The sequence below is a fragment of the Camponotus floridanus genome, unplaced genomic scaffold (assembly GCF_003227725.1).
Source record: "Camponotus floridanus strain SB8 unplaced genomic scaffold, Cflo_v7.5 scaffold2, whole genome shotgun sequence".
Lineage (NCBI taxonomy): Eukaryota > Metazoa > Arthropoda > Insecta > Hymenoptera > Formicidae > Camponotus > Camponotus floridanus.
Window position 1 is genome coordinate 7,188,965 of NW_020229325.1, and position 13,810 is coordinate 7,202,774.

The 13,810-nt window shown below is 33.6% G+C and overlaps 2 protein-coding genes across 2 annotated transcripts; one reads left to right on the plus strand and one right to left on the minus strand.

Moving 5' to 3' along the window:
- The first annotated feature begins 1,898 nt into the window (after nucleotides 1-1,898).
- Nucleotides 1,899-5,386, plus strand: LOC105249092 (RAD50-interacting protein 1). Its single transcript, XM_025408031.1, has 13 exons — nucleotides 1,899-2,088; nucleotides 2,156-2,394; nucleotides 2,464-2,637; nucleotides 2,716-2,850; nucleotides 2,953-3,214; nucleotides 3,302-3,527; nucleotides 3,607-3,772; nucleotides 3,842-4,007; nucleotides 4,086-4,306; nucleotides 4,392-4,557; nucleotides 4,644-4,777; nucleotides 4,895-5,122; nucleotides 5,198-5,386. The coding sequence occupies exons 1-12, from the start codon at nucleotides 1,963-1,965 to the stop codon at nucleotides 5,073-5,075; spliced, it is 2,196 nt and encodes a 731-aa protein (XP_025263816.1). The 5' UTR covers nucleotides 1,899-1,962; the 3' UTR covers nucleotides 5,076-5,122; nucleotides 5,198-5,386.
- Nucleotides 5,092-13,384, minus strand: LOC105249093 (WD repeat-containing protein 81). The gene is made up of 22 exons (XM_011254304.3): nucleotides 13,169-13,384; nucleotides 12,932-13,088; nucleotides 12,574-12,829; nucleotides 12,316-12,478; nucleotides 11,817-12,215; nucleotides 11,544-11,744; nucleotides 11,313-11,458; nucleotides 11,051-11,238; nucleotides 10,388-10,980; nucleotides 9,871-10,295; nucleotides 9,487-9,783; nucleotides 9,251-9,408; nucleotides 8,442-9,152; nucleotides 8,201-8,376; nucleotides 7,361-7,644; nucleotides 7,112-7,247; nucleotides 6,852-7,026; nucleotides 6,355-6,776; nucleotides 5,976-6,269; nucleotides 5,749-5,898; nucleotides 5,560-5,666; nucleotides 5,092-5,471 (listed from the first exon to the last, which is right to left on the minus strand). The coding sequence occupies exons 1-22, from the start codon at nucleotides 13,382-13,384 to the stop codon at nucleotides 5,240-5,242; spliced, it is 5,886 nt and encodes a 1,961-aa protein (XP_011252606.2). The 3' UTR covers nucleotides 5,092-5,239.
- Nucleotides 13,385-13,810: the final 426 nt, after the last annotated feature.

The window sequence follows — 13,810 nt, forward strand, 5'->3', positions numbered from 1 at the left end:
TTATATTCTCCTACACCGTTGTATGTGCGGAGTGTCCCGAGAAATATTCCTCCATGTTTGACCATGAATATCCAAAGTCCAAGGAAAAGTTTCGGCACGTAGAAGATTCCATTTTCAAAATATTCTGTAAACATGATAATCGTTAAAAAAAGAAAACTGCTATTTACTGTAGGAACTCGAGGAGAACACAAAAGTCCAAGCAATGTCACGTGTTCTTTGTGGAGACGTAAGCGTTCGACAAAATAAATTGTCGAAGTGAATTAGCGATTTATCGTCAATATAAAAGCGATCGAATTTCGAGAGTACGTGTCGCATACGTGTCGCCAATAAGGAAACTGAAAAGTGGAAGAGAAAGAAAGGAATAATTAAAGAAAAAAAAATTTCTCCGCGATACTCCGCGCACAATGCGTCTCTCACGTTTTATTATCACGCGTACTATTACACGATAATATTAGAGTACAACTGTGTCGGGAGTGTGATATAATATTAACCGTAATAGTGTCGAATCGGTGTGTCAATTTCTAATTCACGCCTCTTGAGAGTCCGTCCGAGCTTATCCGTCCGGAATAAAGTTGAGATGCGTTGATAGAAAACATGGAGTACGAGTCGCGCCAAGATCGAAATTTGAAAAAAAAATCGATCGCGATTCATTGCGAGTAGAGTGGACATGTGCCTTGAAGTAAGACTAAACTATTAATTGTTTTCTTTCTCTTCTATATACCTTCTATCTTCATTTATCCACGATATATAAGGGCTCAGTGCAACGTGTGGTTGTCTCCATAATTTGTATCTATATAATTTAATATGTAACTCTATGAGAGATATGATAAATAAATATTGAGAAATCTCAACACGATCTCATTTTCCTCTCTTACCATTTTGTGTTTTAAGTTGAAGAAAACGCAATTGTAAAATCTCCGTGAAGTTGATTTTTTAATCAATTTTTTTTCTAATGAATCGTTTATCGAGGATTTTCGGAATACACAATATCGCAATAAGGATTATCGCAATACGGCGTCATGGGACGTCACTTATGCACTCCGCACAATACGCCCCATGTAAAAGCCGATTTTCAAAATGACGTAACTTCAATTAAAAGTTACTAGAATACGCAAGTAAGGCCGAGTCTACAATAGACAATTTAAACCCTAAGCCTTAAGAAATTGACCAATCACAGTCGAGTATGAAGAGAATACTCGACTGTGATTGATCAATTTCTTAAGACTTAGGGTTTATTGTTTTATCGCGCTTTTCCGAAGTCAAATTTTATAATATTTAGGCCGGTATTCATAGTCCGATCTTATATTTGAGATCGTCTTAAGTTCGAGCTTGAAATGCTACGCAGCTATTTGATTGGTTGAATGAGGTCTTAAGTCAACCTCCAAGCAGATTTAAGACGATCTTAAATATAAGATCGGACTATGAATACCGGCCTTAGTTTTGCATTTTAATAGACTGACTTAGAGTGAACTAAATAAATAAATAAATAAATGATGTTGAGAAAAAGAAAAAGAAGACACATAAATAAATAAATAAATAATAGCATGAAAAGAGAGAACATACTAATATTTTTATATAATAAATTATTATTAATTAAATTATTCATATTTTTATTTATTATTTATATTATCAGAGGGACATATATGTTACCCTCTGAGCACATTCGTAGACTTTGGTTTTGTAGTTATTCATGTTTTGTAGTATGTCCATGTTTTTAATGTCCATAGAGGGCGTATCGCTTTTAGGTATCATCTAAAAGCGGACCATGAACAATAGCAATCGAACGTGATTGGTTTCTACTTTCAAATCCAGCCAATCAGCGAATTACATCGGAAAATCTAGTAATGTTGCCCAACTATTGAGTCCGCTGAACGCAGCCAATGTGACAAGCGCACGAATGAATTAAACATTGAATTAAAACTGTATTTATAGGTTAAAGATAGTTTGAATTTCTGTCTTATAATGGATATAAAACAAAAAATTATACAAAAATTCAACTCGCAACTGGGATCGAATTTAAAAAATCTTGAAGAAATCTACGATTTTCATGAATATCTCAAAGCGGAAAAGGATGAGATTGAAAAATCAGTAAGTCAGTATTCATTCTCACAGAATATGTAATATGAAATATGTTATATACTTTTGTCTTTTATAGTTATCAATGGCCTCAACCACTACTCCGTCCAAAGTAAAAGCGGTCATTGAAAATGTAGAACTTATTAATTGCCAAGTTGAACAGTTGCAAGAAAACTGTGCTGATCTAAGCAAGAAGATTGAAGAAACATTTAGCGAGAACGATAAAAATTTAAAGTTGCAAGAAACTATTGATAAAATAGGTCAGCTGGACAAATCATTATCCTATTTATACTTTGTAAAGTATATAGAAAATGTCAGGTAATAAATTATTAAGAGATGCATAATATATTTTACTATTTTACTACTGATTGTATTGTTTATGTTTAGTGATGAATTAGAGGCGTCGTTATTATCTGGTGACGATGAATCCACTATAACTTTATATACCAATTTGACAAAAATCAGTTGCCAGTTACAAACATCTGTGTGTCGTCACTTGGTTAATTATGTTCATGAAACTCTACACTTTTGGCATAATTTAATCAAGGAGAAATTATCAAAGTAAGTCTTTTTATATATTTAAAACATAGTTCATCCCATAAAATGTATCTTTTTATATAACTCAATAATATTTTGTAGGGAATACAATGATTTATTGAAAACATTAAAATGGCCCTTTTGTGGAACCAATAGCACTTCACTAAGCACACCATTACCAGATGTAATGACAAGACTCAAAATACTCACCAAGTACCTTTTTCATCTGCAACTACCGTATCCTTACAATATACAATTTAATTATATTTTAATTTATTAAAAAGATGTACAGATTGAGAGACAAAAAATATATTCTTGTATTGTTCTTAATGTATATAGAGAAGAAATGACAAAACCTGTAGTAACATCTGCGCTATTAACAGACTTTGCGCCAGTTAGTTTGCCGATTGCTCTCTTAGTACGTCCTCTTCGACTAAGGTTTATTTATCACTTCACAGGAGCTAAATTGACAAATCGTCAAGATAAACCAGAATGGTTCTTTACGCAGATATTAACTTGGATCAAAGATCATGTTCAATGGGTGCAAAAATATATTCAACCTATAGCGGATTCTATAGGTTTTAGACACTTGGATATAAAGGTTGATATAATTTATAAATTGGCTAATCCTCATATATTAGCTGTTGATTTTATATTTCTGGTTACTAATTATATTACATATTGATAGGCCGAATTTATGCGTGCTCTAGTACAATTAGCTGTTGAGAAACTTCATTCTGAATTACCCACAACACAGTACGATGATACTTTATTTGCACATTTGGTGGATGAAGCTTTAGGATTTGAAAGAGAATTACGAGAGACTCTGTTATATCCTCAAGCTCAGCCAGCCACTGTTTTCGTTCTTACACAAGCCCATATTTTCATAAAATGGATTAACATGGAGAAAAAGTGTGAGTGTAAAAATATGTTTTTACATATGTATTATATGTGTTCAAATATAAATACATGTATATTTATCTATTTATTTAGATGCAACCGAAAAAATGGATGCAATATTAAGTTCAAGTACAGCGTGGGAAAAATTGGCGAGTCCCGACATCGATGACATGAAGGTCACTGAATGTGCGGACGCTTTTCTTACACTTCTCATCACGATCTCTGATAGATATAAACATTTACCTCAGCCTGGACATAGGTAAATCATTCATTCCAAGTCATACCGAGAGATTAACTTGGTGACTAATCTTGTTGTTGTCTTATAAAGATTGCAGTTTCTTGAGTTGCAATTAGAATTAATCGATGACTGGAGAGTGCGATTGTTGCAACTGTTACACGAAAATTATGAAGATCCATTAACATCGCTCATGCCGCATATTCTCAATACGTTACATTATGTTGCAACCGTTTTGGAAGAATGGGGAGTAACTGCTGTATGTATAGTTTTATTTATAATTGTAACGTGAAATAGATAAGAGATAATTACTCATTACAAAATTTTATTTGTGTAGCATTTTTTACAACTGCAGTTTTTCAAGAAACAATTTGAAGCAGTGGAAAATGCCACTGACAGAGGCAGTGATGTTAGTGAGAGCATTGGAGAAATAGAGGGCACTGTGTTTGATGAGGCTGTAGCCCTCTTACAACGATTAGAAAGAGAATTAATAAAGGAAATCAGTGACTCAGTAGCTTTAGATGTAAAGGCAAAAAGTAGAGCTTACAGAACTGACAAGTACGAAAACTATCGCCAAATCATTACCAAAAAACTTGTTCTGAATTTATTATCATACTAATAGAGCAATCTTTATTATTTTAAGATGGTTTGCAATGCAATCTTCAAAAGAAATCGCTTCATTATCGGTAACACCGAGTGGTTGTCCCATGTTCCAGGAATTAGCAACGCGTCTTCATGTATTGCACAATGCTCTAGCCTTGCCATTGTTTAATCAAGCTTGGAAAAGTTTAGCTGCTCAATTTGATCAGGTAAATGCAATGAAAAATGGATTATCTTTACATATTCCTCTTTATAACAATTTCTAAGCACTTTTCAAATATTTTTTCTCTTACAGTTTCTTTTTGAGGAAGTAGTATTGGTCAATCGTTTCAATAATGGTGGTGCTGAACAATTACAATATGACGTTTTAAGAAACTTATTCCCATTATTTGGTTTATATATCAACAAGCCAGAATCATATTTTCCTTTGTAAGTCTTGTAGTTTATATAAAATTTTGTAAGCCTTTGTAGTTTATATAATTAAAATTATTTGCTTGTGAAATATACAGATGTTCATGTAATAATTCAATCATTTTAATATTCCAGGATAAAGGAAGCATGTATACTTTTAAATATTTTAATTGGCTCAGCAATACTACTACAAGAAACATTAAATAATAATGATAAAAATGCATTGGAAGTTTTAGCAGATATTGGCGTGCATAAAATGTCTCCTGAACTTGCTCTTAAAGTGATAGCGACGAGAACAGATATTATTTGTGTATAAAAAGAACTCTTGAACATATTTGTAAAAATGGAATTTATCGTATAGCAGTAAGTTTATCATACATTGTTAAATTGTGTGCATAATTATAATATTTTTTCATATTGTGCTTAATACTGTTTCAGTATGTCCGGTATTTGCCCATTTTGTATATATTTGATGAATTCTCAACACAATAATGTTATCCCACCATTGTCGGCGCCTAATAATAACAGTCGATTAAGAGGAAGGACAGCCATGGCAGTAAGAACACCTTTAAAAGCGTCGGATCTCAATTTGGATGAAGAAAATGAAGCAGTCATTTCTACAGCGGTATAGACGCCGATTCGATTCGCTGTCGTTCCTATTACTAATTCCTGTTCATGCATCGCCATACAATGCACAGGTTCTGTGGCACCTCTGAAAAAATGATAGGGTAATTTATGTAAATATATTTTGTATGTGTACAATATGTTTTTAGATAATTATATTATAAATTTTCTTATACTTCATGTGAAATTTAAGTTTTCCATCTATTGCGCTCCACACAGCGATAGTTTGATCCAATGAAGAACTAACTATGGTGGTTTCGTTTATCGCTTCCAACTGCAATATCTACAGCATCAAAAATTGATAATCATACAACGAATTATTTTATCAAGTTTAATATTCTTGGCAACTTAGATTAAATCTTTACCTCGCATTCGTGTCCTTTCCAAGACGCGATAATCAAACCAGTGCGAGTATCGAGTATCGTCAAGAAGCCCGATGCTTGACCCAGAGCAACCCAATTACCGCTAGGTGCGACTGCGATACATCTTATTAAACCAGTTGGATTCATGGAAACCTATATTTTTTATTTGTATATAAATTTTTTTATTAATATCTTAGAATATCGTTATATGTACATTTTTCATTACTTACTTTCATTTCATTAACGTACTGGAATGTTCTACAATCGATAACTCTAAGGGTAATATCTGTTGTTCCCACAAGAAGAGTTGTTGATGGAGAAGGACTCGAGGCTAAAGTGTTTACGGGGACGGGACGACTGCTTTCCGGACAGCCTAGAAGCGAACCCATAAAAGGATCCCAACAATGAATCATACCATCGCATGTCACTGCGTATCTCAAGGATTCCAGGAATGTAAGTGAAAGAATAGATTTTTTATGTCCGGTATATGTATATTGACACGACGAGACTGTACTTCCGTCACCCTAATTACATGAAAACTTTTATAACTCATTCTCTAAATATTCTGGTAATGCAACATATTGTTAAAACTAAACAGATACAACTTACCTGGCTCCGTAAACTCCATAATTTTACAGTCTTGTCTCTGCCACCACTCATAAAACTATTTTCATTGTCCAATACATACATACATCTTACGCTATTTGTATGCCCGCTGAAATTCTGAAGCTTTATCTGCTTTATATTAAATAACGCATCCTTCTCCGGTCTTCCTATCTCATGTTCCCAATAAGCTAGCCAATTACCACGTAATTGTCTGCCAGCGGATGACGGGCAGGTTGTCTCGCGACAACCGACAGCGACACTCGCTTCCGTTGCCATCGATTGAGACCTAACGTCGTCGTTTTGTATCTCGAATCTATTTCCTATCACGGATATATTTCCAAAACTGCAAACGTCTTTATCGATTAATTCCGCATTTTCTGTCACATCCACGGAAGTCACAGATACATTATATCTGTCTGCGTTATCTTTAACAATAACATTAAGAGATTAATATATCGCATAGTAATCAAGGAACAACAGTTTTATGCAGGAATATATACCAGTATTCAAGAAGCTCGCTTTTATTCCCTGCTCATAATCGTGACAAAGTTCTTTTATACGATCGTGATTTTTAAGTATTTGTTCCATCATCTCGCTATCGACGCATCTATAAAAGAGCATATACGCTTTATGAGCAAACTCAGCAGTAAACACGGCTCGTAATTCTTCAAATGCCTGTATGAAAATAAAAAAATTTAATACATATTTACATTTACATAAAAAAAAAAGAAATTAAAAATCGTAATATATTCAATCTTACTTTATTTCTTTGTAAATCTGGCACGTCGCTATTTTCCAATATCGGAGGAGAATACGAATCCGTAATATCTGTATCGAGTTTATTCCATGCACTGATTCCATTGTTATCCGATGTACTTTCATTTGTAGTCTTTATTCTAAAATATTAAAAATAATATAATGAATATTTGTGTATATTGTTATATATGTAAATACAGTACAATTAATTAAGATGCTTTTACACATCTATATTATGTTCTATAGTATGTACCGTATAGAGTGTTCACAAGGTGCGTTTCTTCCAAGATTATGCGACAAGCCCTGAGTGTTCGAATTCTCACTGAAGGCTTTGTCGAAAGCCAGAAAGAAACGTTGAATCGGCACTGCTAAGTGATTCTTCGTAATTACGCTGCCAAGACGTAAGCTAAGAATGAGCATTGCTTCCAAGCATTTTTCAGCCAGAGCGAGACGCGCAAGTATTCCATTTGGAAATGTAAATCTCGCGGTCGACAGTATACGTACTGTGGGATGTAGGATGGATTTAACAATCGGTTCCTAATTCCAAAATATAGATAAATGAGAGCTGTTACACTTATTTTTATATTATATATTGTTAATTGATGAATATAATATACAGACTGTCCGGAAAATGGCCCGTAGTAAGTGATTTGGGACCCAAAAAGAAGGAAAAGAGCTATATAAACATAGGTCCGGAAAAAAGTAAATCGTTTTCGAATTATAGCCACTTTTATGTTAAAAAAATCATAATTTATAATCCGCTTAGCATCCCTTTTAAAATTTTTTAATTTAAATTTAAAATTTAAATTTAAAATTTAAAAATTTAAATTTAAATTTAAATTTAAAAACTTAAATTTAAATTTTTAAATTTAAAAACTTAAAATAGGTGTCATGAGGGTAGTTATGATTAAGTTACGATTTTTTTAAATGTGATTATAACTTGGAAACGGCTTATTTCCAGATCTATGTTTATATAACTTTTTTTCCTTCTTTTCTTCCAAACTTTAAAGTACTGTGGGCGATTTTCCTGTATAGTTAATACATACAGGTATACTAGATGATACACATATATTAATTGTATGATAGATATTACATGAAGCACGTCCATCACAGTAGAGTCACTGAGATATGCCGTAATATGATTCAATAGAGCCAGGCAAGAAATTAAACCACCTTCCAAATTTAATGTTAACTTTCTCTTGCATAGCGCCAACAATTCAACCATATGTGCGAAATATTGTAATAATATAATTTGTTCTCCGTATAATCCTGGCAAAACGATTGGTAAATTATTGCTCGCAGGATTGAAATATCTTAGAAATTTTTATACGTACCTGCGATAGCTGTGAGACATTCTAGAACTTTAACAGCATTTCGATCACCAGCCAATAACGATTTTTTCCATGTAACACCTTCCAGACATACATAATTATTGTCATCGACCGACGTTAGATTTTCTTTCCCGGCATAACATAACGTCAGCATTCGCAGAAGGTTTCGTGACAAATGCCGCGCTGTAAGTACCGGGCCGAGTCTGTGAGACAGCCAAATAACGGATTCTGCACTCATTTCGGAAATTGTACATTCGCTGGGAGTGGATTTTCGATAAATATCCAATTGATGATGTAGTGAATCTTCCTCCGATTCGGTCACGTTGCGTTTGTTGTCAAGATCGATGGCAAGCGTAGCACACATGTCTTCCTTGGCTTCTACCAAACTGCATACATTCTCGGAGAGATTACTGCCGGAATGGATATTTGTGCCATATGTACTAACATAAGTGAAATCTTCGCTGGAGGTTTTACTACCGACATTGCAGCCAATACTATTAAATTCGATTACTGATTTAGGCCCACCGATATTTGATTGTTTTGGTATCGGAATCGTTGGCGATTTCACAGAGCCGCTCGGTGAATTTTTGCTCCCATCGTCGTTCAAATCGTCATTCGCATTCAAGTTGAGATCTATATGTAAGTCGATATCATATGGTATAGTATTATTTAAAGAAATCCATGTGTTATCCTCTGGTTCCATAGTAAATACTTCTGTAATAATAATTAAATTAGTTAATTAAATTTCCTTTTTAATAGACCATTTTTTTCAAATATACTAATCGAATCATTAGCAATTCACTTGAAATCACCTTCAACTTCATTATCTAGGGTTACATTAGATACATGATTATTGCTCGTTGGTTCGAAAGATGAAGCAACATTATGTTCAGTATCCGCGAATGAATCTTCATCCAATGGAGATAAAACGCCTTCCCCGTCACTGCAGGGTCCACTCAAGTCACAGCTCCTTTATAAAAATTTGCAAATTATATATAAGATGTATCAAATAAAATTAATTATATATAATAATTTCTTTTTTTCTTACTTTAGATTTCCAGTTCTATGTGTACATGTACCAAGGGATCCTTGTATATAATCTTTATATCCTCCTACTGCTTCCACCAAAGGATTTATAAAATTATCTAGAAATCTACGTAATCCTAATCTAACTATCAGCTTGAGCAAAAACATTCTGTGATACAGTCGAGTGGTTCGAAACTTCGCGAGTGTTCCCGCGGGTAGTATATCGGCATACAATGCAATGTCCATGATGGAACCATTCTCGTATAATTTGGTGATAGGCAAGAGAAACGTATCTGCCGTATCCTTCGGCCCCAATGTTCTACGGCAAAAGGATTAGAAAAATAAAAAGAATTTATAAAAGAGAATAATTCTGTTAGAAAGACATTTCTCTATAATGCACACTTACTTTGCGATAGGATCAAAAAGATACCACACTGATAAAACCGCGCTATAAGGATCTTCCATAATTTGTACTATGTGAGGAACTATCAATTGTAAGGTGGCCTCTCTCGCGCTACCGGCGTAAGGTAACAATCGTTCGAGTTCTCTTGCAATTGCTTTTACCTTACACTCGCTAATTTTACACAGATATTTTGTCTTTGTTTTAATCGCAGATTCGATATCATCTTCGGTCCTCACAATAGAATTTAATTCTCGTATCAAATCATTATATTCTTGCAACATTTCCACAATATTATATAAATATTGACAATATTTGGAGAATGGGAATAGACTACCGGATAAAATTGGTTGAAGAAATTGATGCGCAGATGGTGGCGGAAGACCCATGTATGTTATTGTTGGATAACGAAAAGGAATCTCATCGTTTACCTAAGTATAAAACAAAAAGCCTCATATATTATAAAATATCGATTTTGATTGTCTTAATAAAATATATATATAGTGCGAAATTTTAAAATTACCATTGAAATGTCATTCGGCTCTACGTTATCTATATTATAACTCTTTGGCATAATATCAATCTGAAGTAACAGAGATACGATATTTTTTATACATTTCGGTAAATTATCAGCCGATGTCTTCAAAATGTTTAGACACGTCGCAAATCTATGCGCGAATGACGTTTTTTCAATGTTCCAAGTCGCGCGAAACTTGCCGGCTAGAAATATCTCTACCATTAAGCAACCGAGTATCTGTTGTTCCTTGATACGACCACTGGCCACAATCTGTTTGTAATTTGTAGAAAGATCGTGCGACCCCACTGTAGGTTTATAAATTCGATGGTTGATTTTATTCATGAAAGCGTGCATAGTTTCTACTTGCACGATCGCCGCGACAGGATTAAAATCCTTTGGCAGAATAATAGGCTGATTAACGGATTTATCCGATTTAATGTTATCCTCTGAGAGCAAAGAACCTCTAGAACGACTCAACAAGCGACTCAATACGAGAGGCGACGATCTCGCTGCGTTTGTTGCCGTAGCGGCTGATTCCTCTTCCTCGATACCAGAACTGTGACCTTCATCATCACTGATTCTGTTTGATTGATCACTTTCTGTAATTGTACAATAGTTTGAGAAAATTTTAAGAATGTTTATTCTCGAAATTTTTGTAAAAAAACTTACTGATTTTAGTTGAAGTTGTCGCGGATCTAAGACGAGGTGGTACTTTACCCCAATAAGGAGATGGGATAATTTTTTGTGGGTGTGGTTGCGTGAAAAGTTGTACAACTCCAGAATTAGTTAAATCAGTATGATTATCAACTAGCTGTAGACAAACGTTTTTTGATTTTACGGCAGCAAAACCAGACAATCTATGAAAAGGCACAAAAATTTCTATAAATACAATTAATAATTTTTATTATTAAACAAGATTAAGTTTTTGTACTTGTAACCAAAAGTCAAATCTATCCAATGGTGCAATCTTTCCGAAACGTAAAAACTTTCTAATGCTTCTCTATGCTTTTCAATAAAATCTTCTGGAGAAGTTGCCCATGCTGGAATTTCCAAATCTGGCAAATCTTCGTGAATAGACTGTAATTAAAACATACATTTTAAAAGATTTATTGAACATTAAAAAGATATTTTATTACTTTACTATAATAATATAATATTTTACCTTAAAAACATTAGGATCAGTAAAGAATTGTGGAATACATTCATCAGGACTCCAATCATGTAACCTCTGAATTGAAGCTGGATATTCTCCAGGTACCCATAAAGTTCGTACATGTTTACAAAGCACAGACTTATTATATCGACGTGAAAGATATACATAATATGTGATTTCTGACAAAACATCCGAAACATGATGTCCAACCTGTATATATGAATTAATTATTCAAAATATGTGAATATATATGAAACAAAATTCCCACATTACTTTATATACCTCAGTTGATTGTGAGTCAAATGTGAGATCTAATTGTCTGTCTCCCTTATTTAATCGAAATTTTGACTTTGTTAGATCTCTCCAATTGCCACCGTTCCTCGATGTAAAATCCGTCACCCAAGGCATAACATGATGACAGCTAGGATCGCCGTACCTTCTACCAGCTAAATTATTGAGTGCAGTCAAATAATCAAAATTGCTGATACAATTATACACCCACATCTCGCACAATTTCTCGATGCTTTCATTTAAACCAAAGTCGCTGTTATTTGAATGAGATATGTTATCCTTTTTATTGTAAGCATTATTATTGGAATTTTTCTCTTTAATGTCTTGAGAAGTAATAGGATACCCATTTTCAGGTTTTAAATAAATATTATCACTTAATTTTGGTAGTACCTAGAAAAAATAAAATTAACTTACAATAGTGAAATATTTTTTTTTGATCTTATTTCACATTTAAATATTAGGATCATATATAAATAGACACAAAATATACCTTAATAGTAAAATTATCTGTGATCAATATGTCACTAAGTGTAATTTCTCCCAATGCAAGACCACGATCGTGCAAGTCTCTGGATAATCTTAATAATTGATAAACTACAAACAATGATTTTCCATGACTCGTATTAAGAGCAGCAGGACTATACATTACGCATCTGAAATTGATGTTTACAAATATGATATGCAAGAACACTTTGGAAAACAATTTTAACATATTAAAATAAATAAATACAAAATAGTTATTACTCACTCGCGAAGAGAGAAATTCGCGATCTGCTCATAAAAAATTATAAAAGCGGATGGTGTTTCTATGACAAAATGGATCGGTACGAGATTACAATGTGCTTCGGATGATGTGCCATTCGATACTGATAAAACCACACCATGTTGCACTTGAACCAAAGTACAACCATACATCCTGTTTAGTACTTCATGCATAATAGCAACGTCATTTGCATTAGCTGTGATATTAGATTGCTCCTTTTGTTCAACAAAATTCCAAGGATCTATATATTACACAAGATTGTAAGTAAAAAAAAATCAATATCTAACTCAAAAATTGAAAACTGAAAAACTAGATAGAAAATAATGTCTATTAAAACACGTACTATAATATTTCTTGTAAGTTTCTTTCCATAGGTTTCTGTAATTAGTTTCAGCTACATAATGCAACAATTGTGAAAACATTAATTCCGCTTGATTCTTTGTGCTGGTAGGCCTTCCTCTTGGCAAAGGGATCGCATTCTTGTACTGTTTTACATATACCTATAAGAATAATAACTTTATATCGCATCTCATACATTATACATGTATTGTATAAAATATCCAAAAGATTGTAAAGATACTTTTGCATATATTCTCAGCCAATCGCAACCTAATTCGTCGAGAGACGGTTGCGCGGCTATCTCATCGCTGGACAATCGATCATGATTGATAAACGTAAATGGACCAACTGTTAGAAACCGGGAAAGCCAATTTCTGTGAACTGTCAGGCAAATTCTTCCATCTGTCAATATCATATACTTTGCTGGTACCAATAGATATTCCTTTATTATATCCATTTTGCTCTATATTTATTCAGATATATTATTATTATGTAAACAAATACTCTCAATCTTTTCTCTCATTTTCATTTCGTCGTAGAACAACAAGAGATGATATATATTTTCATGTATATAAACTTTCTCGGCTGTCATAAATGTCAAAACCAGCTGATGTTTAGACGAAATTATTGAATCCATAAAAGGGGTGGCAACTTTGAAAAAGAGATAGTGTAGAATAATCCCTAGAATATTCTAGATGGTGTTTTCGAATCAGTTTGGCCGCATTCAGCGGACTCAATAGTTGGGCAACATTACTAGATTTTCCGATGTAATTCGACGCTGATTGGTCGGATCTAAAAGTAGGAACCAATCACGTTCAATTGCGGTTGAATCCACTAAATGCGACCATTGATCTGGGGTAGTTTACTAGACCAATCACAGTCA

What these genes read in the sequence shown, in the direction of transcription:
- LOC105249092 (XM_025408031.1), top strand. Translation starts at nt 1,963, where the DNA reads ATGGATATAAAACAAAAAATTATACAAAAATTCAACTCGCAACTGGGA. An exon ending in AGGATGAGATTGAAAAATCA is followed by an intron (nt 2,089 to 2,155) that starts GTAAGTCAGTAT and finishes TGTCTTTTATAG; the next exon opens with TTATCAATGGCCTCAACCAC. An exon ending in GATTAACATGGAGAAAAAGT is followed by an intron (nt 3,528 to 3,606) that starts GTGAGTGTAAAA and finishes CTATTTATTTAG; the next exon opens with ATGCAACCGAAAAAATGGAT.
- LOC105249093 (XM_011254304.3), bottom strand. Translation starts at nt 13,384, where the DNA reads ATGGATATAATAAAGGAATATCTATTGGTACCAGCAAAGTATATGATA. An exon ending in GATTTGACTTTTGGTTACAA is followed by an intron (nt 11,239 to 11,312) that starts GTACAAAAACTT and finishes GCCTTTTCATAG; the next exon opens with ATTGTCTGGTTTTGCTGCCG. An exon ending in GGAAAGGACACGAATGCGAG is followed by an intron (nt 5,667 to 5,748) that starts GTAAAGATTTAA and finishes TTGATGCTGTAG; the next exon opens with ATATTGCAGTTGGAAGCGAT.